Source organism: Crinia signifera, chromosome 4 (assembly GCF_055691185.1).
Source record: "Crinia signifera chromosome 4, ASM5569118v1, whole genome shotgun sequence".
Classification (NCBI taxonomy): Eukaryota; Metazoa; Chordata; class Amphibia; order Anura; family Myobatrachidae; genus Crinia; species Crinia signifera.
The window spans coordinates 1539602-1563252 of NC_139220.1; the positions used below are offsets into that span (position 1 = coordinate 1539602).

At 51.0% G+C, this 23651-nt stretch overlaps 2 protein-coding genes across 2 annotated transcripts in view; both read left to right on the forward strand.

Moving 5' to 3' along the window:
* The window catches only part of LOC146073543 (ras-related and estrogen-regulated growth inhibitor), an 80376-nt gene that overhangs the window by 23337 nt on the left and 33388 nt on the right, over window positions 1-23651 (forward strand). The window contains exon 3 of the mRNA XM_083180726.1: window positions 7517-7573. Within this exon, the coding sequence (XP_083036852.1) occupies window positions 7517-7573 (57 nt within the window). The remainder of the gene's footprint in view (window positions 1-7516; window positions 7574-23651) is intronic.
* On the forward strand, window positions 10602-21928 carry LOC146073533 (uncharacterized). The gene is made up of 2 exons (XM_083180708.1): window positions 10602-15376; window positions 21854-21928. Exons 1-2 carry the CDS (start codon window positions 12362-12364, stop codon window positions 21926-21928), a joined length of 3090 nt encoding a protein of 1029 aa, XP_083036834.1. The 5' UTR covers window positions 10602-12361.

Genomic DNA, 23651 nt, shown 5'->3' on the forward strand with positions numbered 1-23651 from the left:
GGCCGCCCCTTATCAGCAATGGTTCCTGGCCTTTTGTTCTCCCCGGGGACTTGTTATAGACTGGCCGGCACCAGACCAGCAGGGGGCCAGAGAGTCCCAGAGAACAACCAGTTTCCAGGGCTCCGGCCTCAGCCAATCCCTACACAGGACTCAGGGGCATTTACATCTCAGGATTCAAGCAACGACCAATCCGGTCGCAGAACTCAAGAATAAAAGGGGCTGACACAGCAGCTCTGGGTGCTACTTTCGGCATTCATCCAGGATCCCTGACCCGGCGAGGCAGGATCCCAGGGGAGGAAGCTGAGTTCCCTCCAGACCCCACCAGAACATCAGCAGTGGGCAGTCGGCCCTGGCGCAGTGGACCCCATACCACAGCCAGCGGTTGCATCCAGCGTGCCAGCACCCCGACGGCACCCACAGGCCAAGCGGCTGGGATTCATCACCTGCAGGACCGGCAGCGGGCATCGGCCTTGGCTCAGTGGAGCCCGTACCTCCGCTGGGGTTCTGCATTCCCCCCTCAACAAGGCCCCACCAGCCTCAGCTCAGAGACTGCCCAAGGTGACTATTGACTGTGGAAGGGAAGGGGAGGTGTTCACCTTTGTGTGGTTCTGATATAGTTAGTGTGTGCTGTGTATATTGTAGGCTACCTGTATTGTGTAGTGTTAGTGGTGTGGTTATGGTTTTCATGTACTGTTAATATGAAATAAAGGTGCGTTTTGTACCTTGCTTTTGTGGCCTTACTGTGTGATCCGCGAACCGAGGTTCTCCCGGGACCGTGCAAATGCTGTAAACACTGCCTTTCTCAAGGCGGATACGAGCGATAGGCCCCTCCATGCACCCATGAGCCCGGGAGTCCTAACAGACAGTGCCCTGAGGACCTAGGGGTATAGTGTCTGTATGAGGGGAGGTCACAGTGTCACATGCAGCAAAGACCCAGAGAGAGGACACAGAGCGATTAGATAAGTAGGATGACACCAGGATAGGACAGTGACCTGAGGACCTAGGGGTATAGTGTCTGTATGAGGGGAGGTCACAGTGTCACAGGCAGCAGAGACCCAGAGAGGGGACACAGATAGCGATTAGATAAGTATGATGAGACCAGGATAGGACAGTGCCCTGAGGACCTAGGGGTATAGTGCCTGTATGAGGGGAGGTCACAGTGTCACATGCAGCAGAGACCCAGAGAGGGGACACTGAGAGCGATTAGATAAGCAGGATGACACCAGGATAGGACAGTGACCTGAGGACTTAGGGGTGTAGTGTCTGTATGAGGAGAGGTCACAGTGTCACATGCAGCAGTGACCCAGAGAGAGGACACAGAACGATTAGATAAGCAGGATGACACCAGGATAGGACAGTGACCTGAGGACCTAGGGGTGTAGTGCCTGTATGAGGAGAGGTCACAGTGTCACATGCAGCAGTGACCCAGAGAGGGGACACAGATAGTGATTAGATATGCAGGATGACACAGGATAGGACAGTGCCCTGAGGACCTAGGGGTATAGTGCCTGTATGAGGAGAGGTCACAGTGTCACATGCAGCAAAGACCCAGAGAGAGGACACAGATAGCGATTAGATAAGTAGGATGGCACCAGGATAGGACAGTGACCTGAGGACTTAGGGGTGTAGTGCCTGTATGAGGAGAGGTCACAGTGTCACATGCAGCAAAGACCCAGAGAGGACACTGAGAGCGATTAGATAAGTAGGATGACACAGGATAGGACAGTGACCTGAGGACCTAGGGGTATAGTGTCTGTATGAGGGGAGGTCACAGTGTCACAGGCAGCAGAGACCCAGAGAGTGGACACAGATAGTGATTAGATAAGTAGGATGACACAGGATAGGACAGTGACCTGAGGACCTAGGGGTGTAGTGTCTGTATGAGGGGAGGTCACAGTGTCACATGCAGCAGTGACCCAGAGAGAGGACACTGAGAGCGATTAGATAAGTAGGATGACACCAGGATAGGACAGTGCCCTGAGGACCTAGGGGTGTAGTGTCTGTATGAGGAGAGGTCACAGTGTCACATGCAGCAGTGACCCAGAGAGTGGACACTGAGAGTGATTAGATAAGCAGGATGACACCAGGATAGGACAGTGACCTGAGGACTTAGGGGTGTAGTGTCTGTATGAGGAGAGGTCACAGTGACACATGCAGCAGTGACCCAGAGAGGGGACACTGAGAGCGATTAGATAAGTAGGATGACACAGGATAGGACAGGGACCTGAGGACCTAGGGGTGTAGTGCCTGTTTGAGGAGAGGTCACAGTGTCACACGCAGCAAAGACCCAGAGAGTGGACACTGAGAGCGATTAGATAAGTAGGATGACACCAGGATAGGACAGTGACCTGAGGACCTAGGGGTGTAGTGCCTGTATGAGGGGAGGTCACAGTGTCACATGCAGCAGAGACCCAGAGAGGGGACACAGATAGCGATTAGATAAGTAGGATGACACAGGATAGGACAGTGACCTGAGGACCTAGGGGTGTAGTGCCTGTATGAGGGGAGGTCACAGTGTCACATGCAGCAGAGACCCAGAGAGGGGACACAGACAACGATTAGATAAGTAGGATGACACCAGGATAGGACAGTGCCCTGAGGACCTAGGGGTGTAGTGTCTGTATGAGGGGAGGTCACAGTGTCACACGCAGCAAAGACCCAGAGAGTGGACACTGAGAGCGATTAGATAAGTAGGATGACACCAGGATAGGACAGTGACCTGAGGACCTAGGGGTGTAGTGTCTGTATGAGGGGAGGTCACAGTGTCACACGCAGCAAAGACACAGTGAGTGGACACTGAGAGCGATTAGATAAGTAGGATGACACCAGGATAGGACAGTGACCTGAGGACCTAGGGGTGTAGTGCCTGTATGAGGGGAGGTCACAGTGTCACATGCAGCAAAGACCCAGAGAGAGGACACAGAGCGATTAGATAAGCAGGATGACACCAGGATAGGACATTGCCCTGAGGACCTAGGGGTGTAGTGCCTGTTGGAGGAGAGGTCACAGTGTCACACGCAGCAAAGACCCAGAGAGTGGACACTGAGAGCGATTAGATAAGTAGGATGACACCAGGATAGGACAGTGACCTGAGGACCTAGGGGTGTAGTGTCTGTATGAGGGGAGGTCACAGTGTCACACGCAGCAAAGACCCAGAGAGGGGACACTGAGAGCGATTAGATAAGCAGGATGACACCAGGATAGGACAGTGACCTGAGGACCTAGGGGTGTAGTGCCTGTTTGAGGAGAGGTCACAGTGTCACACGCAGCAAAGACCCAGAGAGTGGACACTGAGAGCGATTAGATAAGTAGGATGACACCAGGATAGGACAGTGACCTGAGGACCTAGGGGTGTAGTGTCTGTATGAGGAGAGGTCACAGTGTCACATGCAGCAAAGACCCAGAGAGAGGACACAGATAGCGATTAGATAAGTAGGATGACACAGGATAGGACAGTGACCTGAGGACCTAGGGGTGTAGTGCCTGTTTGAGGAGAGGTCACAGTGTCACACGCAGCAAAGACCCAGAGAGTGGACACTGAGAGCGATTAGATAAGTAGGATGACACAGGATAGGACAGTGACCTGAGGACCTAGGGGTGTAGTGCCTGTATGAGGGGAGGTCACAGTGTCACATGCAGCAAAGACCCAGAGAGAGGACACAGAGCGATTAGATAAGCAGGATGACACCAGGATAGGACATTGCCCTGAGGACCTAGGGGTGTAGTGCCTGAATGAGGAGAGGTCACAGTGTCACATGCAGCAAAGACCCAGAGAGAGGACACTGAGAGCGATTAGATAAGCAGGATGACACAGGATAGGACAGTGCCCTGAGGACCTAGGGGTATAGTGCCTGTATGAGGGGAGGTCACAGTGTCACATGCAGCAGAGACCCAGAGAGGGGACATAGATAGCGATTAGATAAGTAGGATGAGACCAGGATAGGACAGTGCCCTGAGGACCTAGGGGTATAGTGCCTGTATGAGGGGTGGTCACAGTGTCACATGCAGCAGAGACCCAGAGAGGGGACACTGAGAGCGATTAGATAAGCAGGATGACACCAGGATAGGACAGTGCGCTGAGGACCTAGGGGTGTAGTGCCTGTATGAGGAGAGGTCACAGTGTCACATGCAGCAGTGACCCAGAGAGAGGACACAGATAGTGATTAGATAAGCAGGATGACACAGGATAGGACAGTGACCTGAGGACCTAGGGGTGTAGTGTCTGTAGGAGGGGAGGTCACAGTGTCACATGCAGCAGAGACCCAGAGAGGGGACACAGAGCGATTAGATAAGCAGGATGACACCAGGATAGGACAGTGACCTGAGGACCTAGGGGTATAGTGTCTGTATGAGGGGAGGTCACAGTGTCACAGGCAGCAGAGACCCAGAGAGTGGACACAGATAGCGATTAGATAAGTAGGATGACACAGGATAGGACAGTGACCTGAGGACCTAGGGGTGTAGTGTCTGTATGAGGGGAGGTCACAGTGTCACATGCAGCAGTGACCCAGAGAGAGGACACTGAGAGCGATTAGATAAGTAGGATGACACCAGGATAGGACAGTGCCCTGAGGACCTAGGGGTGTAGTGTCTGTATGAGGAGAAGTCACAGTGTCACATGCAGCAGTGACCCAGAGAGTGGACACTGAGAGTGATTAGATAAGCAGGATGACACCAGGATAGGACAGGGACCTGAGGACCTAGGGGTGTAGTGCCTGTTTGAGGAGAGGTCACAGTGTCACACGCAGCAAAGACCCAGAGAGTGGACACTGAGAGCGATTAGATAAGTAGGATGACACCAGGATAGGACAGTGACCTGAGGACCTAGGGGTGTAGTGCCTGTATGAGGGGAGGTCACAGTGTCACATGCAGCAGAGACCCAGAGAGGGGACACAGATAGCGATTAGATAAGTAGGATGACACAGGATAGGACAGTGACCTGAGGACCTAGGGGTGTAGTGCCTGTATGAGGGGAGGTCACAGTGTCACATGCAGCAGAGACCCAGAGAGGGGACACAGACAACGATTAGATTAGTAGGATGACACCAGGATAGGACAGTGCCCTGAGGACCTAGGGGTGTAGTGTCTGTATGAGGGGAGGTCACAGTGTCACATGCAGCAGTGACCCAGAGAGGGGACACAGATAGCGATTAGATAAGCAGGATGACACCAGGATAGGACAGTGACCTGAGGACCTAGGGGTGTAGTGTCTGTATGAGGAGAGGTCACAGTGTCACATGCAGCAGTGACCCAGAGAGTGGACACTGAGAGCGATTAGATAAGCAGGATGACACCAGGATAGGACAGTGACCTGAGGACCTAGGGGTGTAGTGTCTGTATGAGGGGAGGTCACAGTGTCACATGCAGCAAAGACACAGTGAGTGGACACTGAGAGCGATTAGATAAGTAGGATGACACAGGATAGGACAGTGACCTGAGGACCTAGGGGTGTAGTGTCTGTATGAGGAGAGGTCACAGTGTCACACGCAGCAAAGACCCAGAGAGAGGACGCAGAGCGATTAGATAAGTAGGATGACACCAGGATAGGACAGTGACCTGAGGACCTAGGGGTATAGTGCCTGTATGAGGAGAGGTCACAGTGTCACACGCAGCAAAGACCCAGAGAGGGGATACAGAGCGATTAGATAAGTAGGATGACACAGGATAGGACAGTGACCTGAGGACCTAGGGGTGTAGTGTCTGTATGAGGAGAGGTCACAGTGTCACATGCAGCAAAGACACAGTGAGTGGACACTGAGAGCGATTAGATAAGTAGGATGACACAGGATAGGACAGTGACCTGAGGACCTAGGGGTGTAGTGCCTGTATGAGGAGAGGTCACAGTGTCACATGCAGCAAAGACCCAGAGAGAGGACACTGAGAGCGATTAGATAAGTAGGATGACACCAGGATAGGACAGTGGCCTGAGGACCTAGGGGTGTAGTGCCTGTATGAGGGGAGGTCACAGTGTCACATGCAGCAGAGACCCAGAGAGGGGACACAGATAGCGATTAGATAAGTAGGATGAGACCAGGATCGGACAGTGCCCTGAGGACCTAGGGGTATAGTGCCTGTATGAGGGGAGGTCACAGTGTCACATGCAGCAAAGACCCAGAGAGAGGACACAGATAGCGATTAGATAAGTAGGATGACACCAGGATAGGACAGTGAACTGAGGACCTAGGGGTATAGTGTCTGTATGAGGGGAGGTCACAGTGTCACATGCAGCAGAGACCCAGAGCGATTAGATAAGTAGGATGACACAGGATAGGACAGTGACCTGAGGACCTAGGGGTGTAGTGCCTGTATGAGGGGAGGTCACAGTGTCACATGCAGCAAAGACCCAGAGAGAGGACACAGAGCGATTAGATAAGTAGGATGACACAGGATAGGACAGTGTCCTGAGGACCTAGGGGTGTAGTGTCTGTATGAGGGGAGGTCACAGTGTCACATGCAGCAGAGACCCAGAGAGGGGACACAGAGCGATTCGATAAGCAGGATGACACCAGGATAGGACAGTGACCTGAGGACCTAGGGGTGTAGTGTCTGTATGAGGAGAGGTCACAGTGTCACATGCAGCAGTGACCCAGAGAGAGGACACAGAGCGATTAGATAAGCAGGATGACACCAGGATAGGACAGTGACCTGAGGACCTAGGGGTGTAGTGTCTGTATGAGGAGAGGTCACAGTGTCACATGCAGCAGTGACCCAGAGAGAGGACACAGAGCAATTAGATAAGCAGGATGACACCAGGATAGGACAGTGCCCTGAGGACCTAGGGGTATAGTGCCTGTATGAGGAGATGTCACAGTGTCACATGCAGCAGAGACCCAGAGAGAGGACACAGATAGCGATTAGATAAGTAGGATGACACAGGATAGGACAGTGCCCTGAGGACCTAGGGGTGTAGTGTTATATATATCATAGTATCATCATAGGGGGTTATTCCGATCTGATCGCAAGTCTGCACATAAATAGACAGCGCACACATATGGATCATAGTGCACATGCTCCAGGCCTTCCTGCAATAAAATACTGCTACACTTTTGATCGTTGTACAAAAGGTGATTGCCTACATTTATTTGTGGCAACTGGCCATTTTCTGGGAGTGTCGGGTAAGACGCAGGTTTTCCTATACGTTTGAGGGGAAGTTGTGTGATGTCAGCTCCGGCCCTGATCTGGCTGCTTCTATCGCAATAGCCGAGTAAGTCACACGCTGACTGCACACAAAGACTGATTGAGCTGCACATACAGACGGCGCACGCGCAGGGGTGTCATCAATGCACGCATGTTTTACAATATCGAGCGTACACACTGGCCAATATCCATGAGATATCATTATCGATAGTTGTATCGGCAGGAAATTATCACCCAGTGTGTACCCACCATTACTGTTATATCCCTACAAATCACACCTTCGCATAGCAATATTTAATATATGTCCTGATCTCTAGGAATCGGTTCCAGCAGTTCTCAGATCATATTATACATTTATCATTACAATTGTATTTTGCAGCTCTTGTGGTGAGATTCCTGACCAAGAGATTTATCTGGGAGTATGATCCAACTTTAGGTAAGCTTCTACAGTGTACAAGAGGCCATATCTCCAGGATATATTACATTGATGATCCAAATACGTTAGAGTTGGTACAAAGAACGTCAGCTAAAATGGCGCATGGCCTATAGCGCAAGACTTAACTGTAAAGGCGAAAAGATCTTATTATCTATAGATGGGAGCAGAGAAGGGAAAGCAGACATGATATAACAAGGTCCAAGGTGACAATGCATCAATAGTTCACCCTAAGATATTCCACATGGTAAATGTCTGACCGGTAAACATGGAGATAAAGGCACAATAGGCAAAATGCACTAAACAGAAAGGTGGTAAAACCACATTTCTGTTTGCACTAAACCCACATCGGCTTCATTGTGGAGGGTAAAGTGCAGCACCGAGTGCATTACTAATGGCATATGTTAGTGGATATGCGAGTTTGATGGATGGTGGGATTTATTGCATCCCGCCCAATATTTGTAATTTGTGTAATTTTCTCCGTGGACCCGCAATGAGTGCATGGCATCCCCTCACCATACTTTGGGTAAGGTTATTCCCAATCGTAGTCCACGTGAACGGTATAAAGTATAATATACTAGGTGATTCATCTCACCCTACGGGTGCTCTTCACACCAGCGTAAGGGGCTGCGCTCCGTTAAACAAAGAATAATTGTATTGTGTAAAATGTGCTTGTTATTGTGTTGTGTTGGAATGTGATTTTGTTTTAAGGAAAAAGGCGTAAGAATTAAAATGGGGTGTAGACTGTTTCATTGCTATGAAGAGTAATATGTCCTCAGTGGTGTTATCAATCATTTCTTGGGTGCAGGGGTAGGTGGAGCATAACCCGGCGGGAGCGGGTGGCATAGAGTTGCGGGTGTGGAGGTGGGAGCGTGGAGGTAGGTGTTGGCGGGATACAATTAGAGGGGGCGTGTTTGGGACCATGCATGGGTTTTATTTCAGCAGCAGTGACCCATCGCAGCAGAAAAAGCTTAATACAATAATAGTGTAGTTACTAAGTATTTCAAGTTGAAGAGCAGGCGCGCTCTCTACCCAGGCTGCACATTCCCCCCCCCCGAGGCCGCAGCACCCACGCTGCTCAGTGTCTCTGCTCTGTCTTTCTCTGCAGCCCATCTGACGTCCAGAAATACGAGAGCTGAGGCACACAGTGAGTCCTGTCCCGAGTGCAGAGCAGCTAGTCCACGGTGCCAGCGTGTGATGTCATGAATGTGGGTGGTGCTGGGGTCCTGTTCCTCCGTGCTCCTGGTCAGGTGGGGTGGGCACCCTGACACTTTAGGAGCACAGTGGTTATAAGTGGCAGATTGTGTGTATAACGCTGGCCTGTGTGTATAACGCTGGGTGGGGGCGGAGTTAACTGTGTAACTCCGCCCAGCATTATACACGCACACTGAGTGACAGTTCTGGCTTTATATATAGGAGATTTGTGGCAACCATATGTGGTCTGAGGAAGAATGATGTCGCAGAAAGGGTAGTGGATAAGTGGCGTCCCATCAGCGGTGGTAGAGGCGAGGACATTAAAGTGATGTAAGCATATTGGGATAGCCATAAGGACAGAGATCTGTATTAAGGCGCGATATAAAGTATGTCATGGCAACCAATCAGCTCTGAAGTAATAATTATCAAGTGCATTCTGTAAAATGATACGTAGCTGCAGAGGCACGTGCCTAGGGGCGGCACATGTTTGGGGGTGGCACTTGGATGCCTGTGATAGTACTGTCATCCCAAAATGTACCAATAACTGCAAAATATCCACTGTACTGTACTATATTCCATCTTAAATAGAGTGTCAATGATAGGATATGCAGATACTGCCCCTGTAAACTGTCCTACTTAGTAAATATGTATTCATACTAAAAGAACATGTCACAGTTTGTGGCTTTTTTATAAATCCATTACACTGGCTATTATCAAATGAGGGCTTATAAAGTAATCAATAAAAATAATACAATTAGGCGGGTGGTGCTAACATTGTTGTTGTGCCTAGGGGCGCCCTCATCCCTAAATCCGCCCCTGCGTAGCTGCTGATTGCTGGAGGCATCTTCACATCTACCCCCAAGGTTCATATCTGCTGTAACATTCTATGAATTTATGTCCGATTAATATGAAAATATGAGTCTTTATCTGCAGGGGCTAGACTGTAATCCCTAATAATACAATAATGTGTGTTACCCACTGTAGGTGTGATGTGGCTGTTACTGAGAAGGGGGAGAAGAAGGTGGACAGTGGCGTAGCTACAGCCCCTGCTGCCTATACAGGGCTGGCAGATTTACATTTCATATGCAGCAACAGCCGCCAATCGGTTTGCATTCTAGAAACTGCATGTTAGTGATTGGCTACAGAGCCGCAAGCTCCGATTTGTTCTCCGGCCAGCGCTATATTTGAGATGGCTGTCGGACATAACGAAGGGGTGGTAGAAGCATGCAGCGCACTCCACTTTCTTCCCCTCCAATGGAAGCGGGGGTGCAGTCTGGTCGGACAGCAACAGAGGCAGCGGAGTCAGGACCGGAGCTGTGAGTCCTACTAGGGACATTATGTGTGTAAGCGGGACTAGCGGGGCATTGTGTGTGTGTGTAAGCGGGACTAGCGGGGCATTGCATGTGTGTGTGTAAGCGGGACTAGCAGGGCATTGTTTGGGTGTGTGTAAGCGGCACTAGCGGGGCATTGTGTGGGTGTGTGTAAGTGGGACTAGTGGGGCATTGTGTGGGTGTGTGTAAGCGGGACTAGCGGGGCATTGTGTGGGTGTGTGTGTAAGCAGGGCTAGCGGGGCATTGTGTGTGTGTAAGCGGCACTAGCGGGGCATTGTGTGGGTGTGTAAGCGGGACTAGCGGGGCATTGCGTGTGTGTAAGCGGGACTAGCAGGGCATTGTGTGGGTGTGTGTAAGCGGCACTAGCAGGGCATTGTGTGGGTGTGTGTAAGCGGGACTAGGGGGGCATTGCGTGTGTGTGTGTGTAAGCGGGACTAGCGGGGCATTGTGTGGGTGTGTGTGTAAGCGGGGCATTGTGTGTGTGTGTAAGCGGGGCTAGCGGGGCATTGCGTGTGTGTAAGTGGGACTAGCGGGGCATTGCGTGCGTGTGTGTAAGCGGGACTAGCGGGGCATTGTGTATGTGTGTAAGCGGGGCATTGTGTGGGTGTGTGTAAGCGGCACTAGCGGGGCATTGTGTGGGTGTGTGTAAGCGGGACATTGTGTGTGTGTGTGTGTGTAAGCGGGGCTAGCGGGGCATTTTGTGTGTGTGTAAGCGGGGCTAGCGGGGCATTGCGTGTGTGTAAGTGGGACTAGCGGGGCATTGCGTGTGTGTGTGTAAGCGGGACTAGCGGGGCATTGCGTGGGTGTGTGTAAGCGGCACTAGCGGGGCATTGCGTGCGTGTGTGTAAGCGGGACTAGCGGGGCATTGCGTGCGTGTGTGTAAGTGGGACTAGCGGGGCATTGTGTATGTGTGTAAGCGGGGCATTGCGTGCGTGTGTGTAAGCGGGACTAGCGGGGCATTGTGTGGGTGTGTGTAAGTGGCACTAGCGGTGGACATTGTGTGCGTAAGCGGCACTAGCGGGGCATTGTGTGGGTGTGTGGGTGTGTGTAAGTGGCACTAGCGGGGGCATTGTGTGTGTGTGTGTAAGCGGGACTAGCGGGGGAATTGTGTGTGTGTGTAAGCGGCACTAGCGGGGGAAGTGTGTGTGTGTTTAAGCAGCACAAGGAGGGTGTAACGATCAGATCAGGTGATCGATCAAATTAACGTATGCCTCCTGTTATGATTATCTGTCCGGTCAATGTATGTCTGATATTGGTGTAATAGTTATGTCTCCTGTGAGTATTGGAATCAGGACATGTCTTGTATGTAAACTGTAGGTGACCCTGGTTTGAGTTTGAGGCCTGTATCCCCTCAGTGTGACATCTGTGGACTCCTCCAGAGTTAGGATGTAAGATAAGATCTGAGCCCCTCATAAACCATGGTCCAGGAGAAGAGGTTAGAGTTTGTCCCCTTCCTTCACATCTCTTATCAGTGGGTCTGCTATGCAAGGAAGGAGGATCAATCACTTTGAAAACAGCAGACTGTAGAAAATACATTGCCAGGGACCTTCCACACTCCTTCAGCATGGAAAGAGTGGAATCCCAAGGGTGGGAGGGATGAGGGAGTCTGCAAGGTATAACTAAGACCTTTCTCCCTATAGTCAGTGTCACTACCTGGGGGTCTAGCAAGCAGGCTGTAGGCGACGAGAGATTTCTTGTGGAGAACCCCCCCACTTCAGGATTGTAAGATACGGTTCTGTCTTTTTTTTCCTTTTATTTTATTTCTGAAATTTGCATTTAAAACTTGTGTGTACTTTTAAAATCATTGTAAAATCTTGTAACTATTTTCTAAAGCTCTGTAGTATTTCTAGGAATAAATAATACATATTCCCAGTTCTGGTTCTGTGTTCTTAAGACTCATTAGCCTCAGGAGAGAAAGGCTGGAAAACGTTACCATTGTTATCTTGTATTGTGTGGTCAGGGGTGAGCCAAGCCGCCCCTTGCGCAGTTTCAGGCGCTAAAATCAGGTTTTGGCTGGTGGCAGTGTACCTCAAGGAAAGGACCCGAGTGTCCTGAGTGAACCCCAGTCACGGCCGGCGCTGCTCAGATTGACGTATCGGAGCAGGCGACCGGTGGGTCCGTGACATTTGGTGGCAAGCGGTGGGGTGGAGAATTCATTTTTCTCTTTAAGAACTTAAGTGAGTGTGGGTAGAATTTTGTGAGAAATACCCACATCACCAGAATCAGAACTCAGAGCTTTACTATAGTTTTAAAAGTCACACAGTGGATGCAATTTCTGTTCCCCTCCCTTCTCTTGTTTTCTTTACTATCATTTTATTTGACAAGTGTGAGACTCAGGATGTCTGATTACCGGATGATGAGACGTGATGATCTGGCGACTATATGTGTACGGAGGGACATCCCTTGGTCTGGCCTGAGTAAAGAACTGATGATAAAGGCACTCATGGAAGCCGATCGGGTTCTAGCTGCTGGAGGAAGCCAGTCCAGGGACACTCCTACTCCAAGGGCTCAGTTGGCACAAGACAACACAAGTGATGCCCTGCCAGGGTCAGATGCATCTGCTGGCAACAGTGAGTCTACACTGCAGAGTTACCTTCAAACTGCTGTCAGGCAAATGAAGGACCTGGACCCCACAATGGCCGTGCAGCTAATGCAGCATTACCAGGCAACTGCTGACAGAGAAGCTGCAGAGCGCCAGTCTGCGGCCGACAGAGAGGCTGCAGAGCGCCAGTCTGCGGCCGACAGAGAGGCTGCAGAGCGACAGGCTGCGGCCGACAGAGAGGCTGAGCAGCGCAGAGCCGAGCTAGAGGCTGAGCAGCGCAGAGCCGAGCGAGAGGCTGCAGAGCGTCAGGCGGAGCGTGAGTACCAGTTGGAACTGGTGAGGCTCAGCGGCCAGAGCGCTGTTGGTAACCCGGGTAGGAAAAAGCCCCGGCATGACCAATTTCCCGTGCTGGAGAAAGATGGTGACCTGGATACTTTCTTCAGGAGTTTCGAAAAGACTTGCCGGCAGTTTGCACTGGACCCCAGTGAATGGGCAAGTTATTTAACCCCTGGGCTGAGGGGAAAGGCTTTGGATGCATTTGCTGACCTTCCCCAGGAGCTGGATGGAGATTATACTGCCATAAAGCAAGCCTTGCTACAGCGTTTCAACATCACCCCTGAGGCATACCGACAGAAGTTCAGAGACTTAAAGCGCAGCCCCTCTGATACCTATGGGGGCCTGTTAGCACAACTGTCAACCCTATTGCATCAGTGGGTTGAGGGCTTGCAAGTAAAGGACTATGATAAATTGAAGGACCTATTTCTGCAAGAGCAGTTCATCGCACTCTGCCCAGCTGAGGTTAAAGAGTGGGTCCTGGACCGGAATCCCGAATCAGCAGAAAAGGCTGCCACCCTGGCAGACCAATACACCAGCACCAGGGCTTCTGTGGCAAAGAAGACCTGGGGGACGCCCGGGCAAGTCAGCTGGAGAGAGCGGAGACCCGGAGACTCGCCCCAGCAGCCCTCTTCAACTAAACCAGCAGCCGCTGCATTTGTTGGGGGGGTGGGGGGACAACCTGTTTTGGCAACCAGCCGCAGGTGTTTTATTTGCGATGAAGTGGGGCACTTCCGTTCCCGTTGCCCCAAGAGGAACTCTCCTGTGGGGGGCCCAGCCGTGAAACCTATGCCTGCCGTCCTGTGTGTAGGAGGACCCCAGGAGAGACCCCGGGACAATCTACAACCAGTCCAGGTAGGACAAAGGGTGGCGCTTGGGCTATTGGACTCAGGTGCAGATCTGACTCTCATAGATTCAGCATTGGTGGGCCCAGAGAACATCATCCCAGGAAAGACTATTGCTGTACGGGGGGTGAGTGGGGTCCACCCTGATGTTCCTATGGCCAGGGTATACCTTGATTGGGGGGTTGGAAGAGGCATCCGTGATGTTGGGGTGCTGGACAATCTACCTGCCGGTGTGCTTTTGGGGACTGATCTTGGAAAGATGCACACTGCCTATGTCAATGAAAGTGATGTTGGTACTGACTCTGTGTTACTAGCTAACCCTTCTGTCCCTCAGGCGACCCCTGCTGAGCTTTACAATCGTAATGTAAATGTATGTGAGGTTGCAGATTTGTGTTTAGCAGAACCTAACCCTTTGCAAATGTACAGGGGGGAAGTGGGTCACAATGCCTGTACTAAGGTAGAATTATGTGATGTATCGTTACCAGATAATGTTGCGAAAGCACCAGTATCAGGGGTTGTACAGAATACTGAGCCAATCTCTGTGTTAGCAGTTCAGACAAGGAGAGCTGCAGCCCAGAACAGCTGTGATTTAACCCCTGCCTGTGTGGAAGGGGACTCCCTGGAAGTGGATACCCCTCCACCCCCCTCCCCTCCTGTAGAAGTCTCCAGTTCAGATGCTGTCCTAGAGGAGGGGGGGGGCTTGCCTGCCTTGTTTCCCCACACTGATCAGCTGCTCAGAAGTGAGGCATTCAAAGCAGAACAGCAGACCGATCCCAGCTTGGCCGCTCTCAGAGAGCAAGCCAAGGAGGTCCCAACGGGGAATGGCTCAGTCAGAGTTTATGTAGAAAATGGGCTGTTATATCGTGAGCCACCTTCCTCAGAGGACCCTGAAGATGAAGGTCCTAACAGGCAGCTGGTGGTTCCACAGGCTTATAGGGAAGGGTTAATGAAAATAGCTCATGAAATTCCCTTAGGCGGACATATGAATCCGAAAAGAACTCAAGCTCGTTTGAGGCCCAATTTTTTCTGGCCTAACATGGGGAACGATGTACCTAATTACTGTCGCTCCTGCCATGCCTGCCAGTTAGCTGGGAAGCCCGGTGACCAAGGCCGAGCACCTCTCATTTCATTACCACTTATCGCAGAACCCTTTGAGCGGGTTGGTGTAGATCTTGTGGGGCCCCTCGCTATCCCCAGCAGCTCAGGGAAACAACACATTCTCACTGTGGTGGACTACGCCACGAGGTACCCTGAAGCTGTAGCACTCTCCTCCATCCGCGCAGACAAAGTGGCGGATGCGCTCATATCCATTTTCTCCAGGGTGGGGTTCCCAAAGGAGATGCTAACTGACCAGGGTACTCAGTTCATGTCCAAGCTCGTGCAGAGTCTCTGTAAGAGGATGCAGGTGGATCACCTAATCACCTCTGCCTATCACCCCCAAACGAACGGCCTCTGCGAACGCTTCAATGGTACCCTAAAACAGATGTTGAGGGTCTTTGTGGAGTCCCAGGGAAGGGACTGGGAAAGGTTCTTGCCGCACCTCCTGTTTGCATACCGGGAGGTGCCTCAAGAATCAACGGGCTTCTCCCCCTTTGAACTCCTGTATGGGCGCCGTGCACGTGGACCCCTGGATTTGATTAGACAGGAGTGGGAGGGGAAGTTGGTCACCCCGGAAACATCCGTGGTGCACTATGTGACATTTACTATACTGAAAATACGGCAATTCGTAGTCGTATTGATGTGCTATCAATACGAATACGAATTGCCGTATTTTCGGGAGAGTAAATGTCAAAAATAAGTGTATTTCTGGATACAAATACACCTATTTTTTACAAATTTCCTTTAGTAAATTTCCCCCTTTAACACTTCACCGAGCTTAATAAATATGACCCTATTTTTGGTATCCCTATAATTCAAATCTTTACTTACATATGTATCACAGAGGTGTGCTGCTACAGGCTGTGGTCAGTGTACAGCTCCTATTCACAAGACACACTCACAAGATGCTCAGGCGGAGAATACTGTTAGGAGTCCCAGTGCATACCTCCCAACATGACCCTCTCCAGGAGGGACACAATGCTCTGTTTCTGGACTTCCCTCTAATGTATGATTGCCATCACCTGTGTGGTGAAACACCTTTCTTATCCATTACCCTGTGTGAAACAGGTGATGGCAATACCACCTGTTTCACACATACATTAAGAGGGAAGTCCAGAAACAGAGCATTGTGTCCCTCCTGGAGAGGGTCATGTTGGGAGGTATGCCAGTGGACTGCACGACTAGAAGTAATGGTACTTGCTGGAGGAATAGACAAACTGAAGCAGGATGGATGTAACTCACTGCTTTATCAGGATAATAAATCAGGTATCAGAATAGGAATAGGTATTAGGCACCAGGTAACAGGACTCAGACGTTCAGAAAAGGCTGGGAAAACTATAACTGGCCCTGAGCTCAGGGCCAGTGGTGCAAGTAGAAAAAAAGTCTTAGTGGTACTGTGCTGCGTGCCGAAGGCAAGCGGCGAAAAATGGGCGTGGTCAGGGCGTAGTTAAGGGGCGTGGTCATATGACACAAGGGGGAGTGGCTACATGACAAAACTTTAGAGCACAATGACATTTCTGTTTGGGCTTGTGCATTGCATCCTGAACACAAAATGTAGGGGTCAGGATCAAAGTGTAGGAGCCAGACAAACCATAAATAGGGATATTGCACGCCGAAGGCGCATGGCAAAAATGTACACAGGACTGCCGGTTACACGTCACACACCCAATACATATTACCCATGCCATAATGCCCATTACACATTATGCCACACATAGTAATGCCCATTACACATGCCACACACCGTAATACCTATTACAAATAATACCACACACCGTAATACCCATTACACGTTATTTACCAAACACCATTATGCCACGCACTGTAATGCCCATTACATATAATACCACACACCGTAATACCCATTACATACATTACACACGCTGTAATGCTCACTACATAATATGCCACATAAGTGCCGCTTACCTACATGCTCATTGCTATGGGTTTCATGCTCAATGCCAGGGGTTTCAATGTTTCATGCTTACACCCCTGCATATTACCCATGCCATAACGCCATACCACAATACTTGCACCACTGCGGTGAGAAGTGGCAAAGTGGCGGGCTGCGGTTAGAAGGTTCGGGCTGAGGCGAGAAGGGGCGAGGTGGCGGGCTGAGGCGAGAATGGGCGAGGTGGCGGGCTGAGGCGAGAAGGGGCGTCGTGGCGGGCTGAGGCGAGAAGGGGCGACGTGGCGGGCTGAGGCGAGAAGGGGCGAGGTGGCGGGATGCGGTGAGAAAGGGAGAGATGATGGGCTGAGGTAAGGGGTGAGGTGGTGGGATGAGGCGAGAAGGGGCGAGGTGGTGGTATATAGTGGTATAAAGAGAGGTGCTGGGATGAAGTGAGAAGGGGCGAGGTGGCAGGCTGAGGCGAGAAGGGGCAGGGTGGCGGGCTGAGGCGAGAAGGGGCGACGTGGCGGGCTGAGGCGAGAAGGGGCGACGTGGCGGGCTGAGGCGAGAAGGGGCGACGTGGCAGGCTGAGGCGAGAAGGGCGAGGTGGCGGGCTGCGGTGAGAAAGGGAGAGATGATGGGCTGAGGTAAGGGGTGAGGTGGTGGGATGAGGCGAGAAGGGGCGAGGTGGTGGTATATAGTGGTATAAAGAGAGGTGCTGGGATGAAGTGAGAAGGGGCGAGGTGGTGGGATGAGGCAAGAGGGGTGAGGGGCATGCTGACAGGGGGTGAGGTCACATTGTCTTGGTGAAAGGGGAAGAGGTGGCAGAGGGTGAGGTAAAAGGGGGTACAAGAGAAAGTAGATCTGTTCTTACTAACATTGGGTGGCTCACAGGGGCCGGCCTCTGCTGGCTGCCACTGCTGCTCACCTGATATGGCATTTGGCTACCTTCACGTGGTCCCGGCCGCTGCTGCCCTTATCATGGTTGTTGGCTGCCACACTGCCGCTGATCATCTGCTGCCGCCAGTGTCCAGACACCAGCCCCCCCCTCCCCCTGCTCCTCTCACTGTACCTGGCCGCCACTGCTATAGAAGTCTCCTGCTCCCAGCGCCGCTATTGAGGCACAGGCTGCCGGAAGTTACAGTGACAGGCAGCCTTCCCCTTGCTTCCCCCTGCGGCTCTGTCTCCAGCACGTCGGCAGGAGTGTGATGAGACTCTGAGCCGCTCGTGCTGCCGCCGTGCCTCGGCTTGATGTCACTGCGCAAACCTGCGCATGCGCAGTGACATGCGTGCCGGGATTTTATGGCGGTACGGGGTACCGGCGGAATATGTTATAGCGGTACGCCGTACCACCCCGTACCGCCCCGTACCGCCACACTTTCACCACTGCTCAGGGCAAATGCAGCTTTTTAAAACCAGCACAGACCAATCGCTGCAGCACACAGAGACAGGCCCCTCAACTATCAATATGTGCTGCAGCTGGGAATGGCATTCTGAGAACAGCCCAGTCCAGCTGATTACACCACCCATAGGTACTGCAGACAAAGAAATGACAGCAGCACCTCTGGTCACCCAGAGGTACTGCAAGCTGAATATAACAACAGCAGCACCTGTGGCAACCCAGAGGTACTGCAGACCAAGAAAAGACAGCAGCACCTCTGGCCACACATAGGTACTGCAAGCTGAATATAACAACAGCAGCACCTGTGGCAACCCAGAGGTACTGCAGACCAAGAAATGACAGCAGCACCTCTGGCCACACATAGGTACTGCAAGCTGAATATAACAACAGCAGCACCTGTGGCCACCCATAGGTATTGCAGACCAAGAAATGACAGCAGCACCTCTGGTCACCCAGAGGTACTGCAAGCTGAATATAACAACAGCAGCACCTGTGGCCACCCATAGGTGCTGCAGACCAAGAAATGACAGCAGCACCTCTGGCCACACATAGGTACTGCAAGCTGAATATAACAACAGCAGCACCTGTGGCCACCCATAGGTGCTGCAGACCAAGAAATGACAGCAGCACCCCTGGTCACCCAGAGGTACTGCAAGCTGAATATAACAACAGCAGCACCTGTGGCCACCCATAGGTGCTGCAGACCAAGAAATGACAGCAGCACCTCTGGTCACCCAGAGGTACTGCAAGCTGAATATAACAACAGCAGCACCTGTGGCCACCCATAGGTGCTGCAGACCAAGAAATGACAGCAGCACCTCTGGCCACACATAGGTACTGCAAGCTGAATATAACAACAGCAGCACCTGTGGCCACCCATAGGTACTGCAGACCAAGAAATGACAGCAGCACCTCTGGTCACCCAGAGGTATTGCAAGCTGAATATAACAACAGCAGCACCTGTGGCCACCCATAGGTGCTGCAGACCAAGAAATGACAGCAGCACCTCTGGTCACCCAGAGGTACTGCAAGCTGAATATAACAACAGCAGCACCTTTGGCCACACAGAGGTACCGCAGACCAAACAAGACAAATGGCAGTCCTGACAAAAACATGTCTTGTAGAGCACAGAGGATAAATGTACAGTATGTTGACACAAGGAGGTAAATTGACTAAGATGGGATTTCTATTGAAGACGGGATGTTGCCCATAACAACCAGATTCTATCTATTATTTTCTATAAGGTGCTAAATTAATAAGAAGCATAATCTGATTGGTTGCCATGGACAACATCCCATCTTCAATAGAACTCCTATTTTAGTAGATTTACCCCAAGATGTCGGTAAGATTGCATGTAGTGCCGTCATTTGGCAGCAGGATACCGGTGTATATGTATAGAGAGGGTGTGACGAAAATATAGGAAAGGGAATAATAAAACATATAGGGTGACATTCTATGTTATGAGAGTTTTTTGCACGTCAGTTTTTTGCCCATTATCGCACTTTTTTCAAATCGCATTTTTGCCTTGGATTCGCATATTTAATGAGGTGCGTGTTCCGGCAAGAAAAGTGCGATTGAGTGCGATAATGGGCTAATTTTTCGGCATGAAAATGTGCGATTTTTAGGCATGAAAATGTGTGAATTTGAGCTTCTGTGCGATTTTGTGTTTGTATAAAAAAAAAAAAAAATTGCGTGGGGTCCCCCCTCCTGAGCATAACCAGCCCCGGGCTCATTGAGCCGGACCTGGTTCCAAAAATATACGGGGGACAAAAAGCGTAGGGTTCCCCCGTATTTCTAAACCAGCCCCGGACTCTTGGACCGGTCCTGGTTCCAAAAATAGGGGGGACAAAAAATCTGGGGGTCCCCCGTATTTTGAAACCAGCACCGGGCTCCAACAGCCAGCAGTGTCATGCCACAGCCGGGGGACACTTTTTACATAAGGTCCCCCGGCCGTACCATGAGCACCGTGACTGGTCAGCCTTGGACGGGGTACCTGGAGGAGTGGGGACCCCCCCAATAAAGGGGTCCCCCCCCCAAGGCTTCACCCGTCCATCCCTGGCCAGTGGACGCCTGCCTGATGGTGTAAAATCTTTTAATCCTAACAATGCTTTATACAGGAGAACTACAAGTCCCAGCAGACCTCCCCCGCAGGCTGGGACTTGGAGAACCACAAGTCCCAGCATGCGGGACATTAATGGGCCCGCTGGGACTTGTAGTCCACCTGTAAAAAGAATGTTAAAAGAAAACACACACACAGAAAAGTAAAACTTTATTACATACACATCCACACACCTCACTTTTACACAAATATACTTACCGATCCAGGATCCAGCGCTGGTCTCTCTGCAGCAGAGCCGGTCAGCCCGCACTATCAGCGGGCTGAACCGGCTTTCTCCGATGGAGCTAAGAGCTTCTTTCGCGCTGTCCCAGCGCAACAGAGGCTGAGAGCGTCTTCGGCTTATGCGTCTCCATGGAGACGCATAGCTCAGCCAATCAGGGCTGAGCTATGCAACTCCATGGAGACGCATCGCCCAATCACGCTCTCAGCCTGTGTCGCGCTGGGACAACGCGACAGAAGCTGTTAGCTGCATCGGAGACAGCCGGTTGTCCCCGCTGTCAGTGCGGGGGTAGCCGGCTCTGCTGCAGAAGGGAGACCAGTGCTGGATCCTGGATCGGTAAGTATATTTGTGTAAAAGTGAGGTGTGTGGATGTGTATGTAATAAAGTTTTACTTTTCTGTGTGTGTGTTTTCTTTTAACATTCTTTTTTACAGGTGGACTACAAGTCCCAGCGGGCCCATTAATGCCCCGCATGCTGTGACTTGTGGTTTCCAAGTCCCAGCCTTCGGGGGAGGTCTGCTGGGACTTGTAGTTCTCCTGTATAAAGCAATGTTAGGATTGAAAGATTTTACACCATCAGGCCGGCGTCCACTGGCCAGGGACGCCGGTGACAGCCTCGGGCTTCAGCCCTGGACGGGTGAAGCCATGGGGGGGGGCCTTTATTGGGGGGGTCCCCACTCCTCCAGGTACCCCGTCCAAGGCTGACCAGCCACGGTGCTCATGGTACGGCCGGGGGACCTTATGCAAAAAGTGTCCCCAGGCTGTGGCATGACACTGCGGGCTGTTGGAGCCCGGTGCTGGTTTCAAAATACGGGGGACCCCCAGATTTTTTGTCCCCCGTATTTTTGGAACCAGGACCGGTCCAAGAGTCCGGGGCTGGTTTCAGAAATACGGGGGACCCCTACGCTTTTTGTCCCCCGTATTTTTGGAACCAGGTCCGGCTCAATGAGCCCGCGGCTGGTTATGCTCAGGAGGGGGGACACATTTTTTACCACAGAACCATGCACAGATCTCAATGATCTGTGCAGGGTTCTGGCCAACTCGCATATCAGAACCTGGTCTGATTTTTGGGCGAATTTAAGACAGATTTCCAAAATTTGCATCTCATTAAATATGCGCATTGTATACTTTTGAATGGGAAAACATCTGGATGCGAGTTAAAAAGTGCGATTTCGCGGCAAAATCAGCGATTTTTGCAGTTTTTCACTTCTCATTAAATATGCAAAAACGGGATTTCGGACGTTTTTTGCGAAAATTTCGCCAATAGTATCATTTTGTTGTCAATTCTGCTTTTGTTTCCTGGCTTTAATAGCTGAATACTAAAGTGGAAATTGAATTGAGCATGAGGTTCAGTGAGGTGGGAAACAAAAGGGTACTTGTTTCCTAGCACGGCCACAACAATCATGATCGTGGGCATCGTGAGGAAAAATCGGGGGCATCGCGGCCATCGCAAGCACTAAAAAATCGGGTGCGATGCCCGCGATTTCCCCATAGGGAACAATGTTAAATGCCTCAATTTAGCCGCGATGCCCCCGATTTCCCATAGGAAACAATGTTAAATGGGCCATAAACCCCCCAAAACACCCCTGAACAGTGAAATGTCCCCCCAAAAGTATTTTACGCCACCCCACGATCAACGTGAACCCGAAGCATGGCGAGCGCAGCGGTACGCGTCCTCCGACCTTTTCATACCCCCACTATCCACGTCGGCGTGGAGTTGAGAATAGAATAGTGTGGCGAGCGCAGCGAGCCACCGAGCCCGAAGCGTGGCACGCGGATACCTGTGAAGCCCGCGAAGGGACGCGTTTACCTGTGAAGGTATCCGCGTCGCCACACTATAACTCCACGCCGACGTGGATAGTGGGGGTATGAAAAGGTCGGAGGACGCGTACCGACGCCCCTCGCGGGCTCGCTGCGCTCGCCACGCTTCGGGTTCGCGTTGATCGTGGGGTGGCGTAAAGTACTTTTGGGGGGACATTTCACTGTTCTGGGGTGTTTTGGGGGCTTTCTGGCCCATTTACCATTGTTCCCTATGATGATTTGGTGAAATTGAGGTATTTACCATTGTTCCCTATGAGAAATCCGGTGCATCGTGGGTACATTGAGCCATTTAACATTGTTTCCTATGGGGAAATCGTGGGCATCGCGTCTGGACCATTTAAGGCTTTTTTAGCCGCATACGACGCGACCGACGCGATTTTGACTATTTTCAATGCATCTCAATGGGAAAATCGGGGGCATCGCGTCGGTCGCGTCGTATACCACTAAAAATTACACACGATGCCCGCGATTGTGGCCGTGCTAGGAAACAAGTACCAACAAAAGCTTGTGTAGGAGTATGCATGCTCCTGATACCGACATTAGGCAATTCCTGGTCTACTGGGGGTAGGGTGACCCTCTCTCTGTATACTCCTCACACCCCATATAGTACCTCTCTATATATACTCCTCACACCCCATATAGTACCTCTCTATATATACTCCTCACACCCCATATAGTACCTCTCTATATATACTCCTCACACCCCATATAGTACCTCTCTATATATACTCCTCACACCCCATATAGTACCTCTCTATATATACTCCTCACACCCCATATAGTACCTCTCTATATATACTCCTCACACCCCATATAGTACCTCTCTATATATACTCCTCACACCCCATATAGTACCTCTCTATATATACTCCTCACACCCCATATAGTACCTCTCTATATATACTCCTCACACCCCATATAGTACCTCTCTCTGTATACTCCTCACACCCCATATAGTACCTCTCTATATATACTCCTCACATAGGGTGACCAACTCATCCCATATTAATTACACAGGTTCTGGGGCTGGCTTTCACCTGGTTTTAAACTGCCACAGAACCTGTGTAATTAATATGTGTCCCGAATTAAAGGGATGAGTTGGTTACCCTAACTGGTGGTCTCCCCGCCATCTTTTCACTGGGGAAGGGGCTTTTGTGTGCTGGCTGGAGTGGGTTGCAAACACCTTGGGTTCTTGAGTGATTCCCAGGGATTTGTTGTAAAATGTTTACATGAAAAAGATGCAGCAATTTCTATAGAATTCAGTGTCCTATTTTCTATCCTCTAATTGA

Coding starts and splice junctions, on each gene's coding strand:
- LOC146073533 (XM_083180708.1), top strand. CDS start 12,362: ATGCAATTTCTGTTCCCCTCCCTTCTCTTGTTTTCTTTACTATCATTT. Junction 15,377..21,853: donor TCCTGTTTGCATACCGGGAG/GTGCCTCAAGAA, acceptor TGGCTTTAATAG/CTGAATACTAAAGTGGAAAT.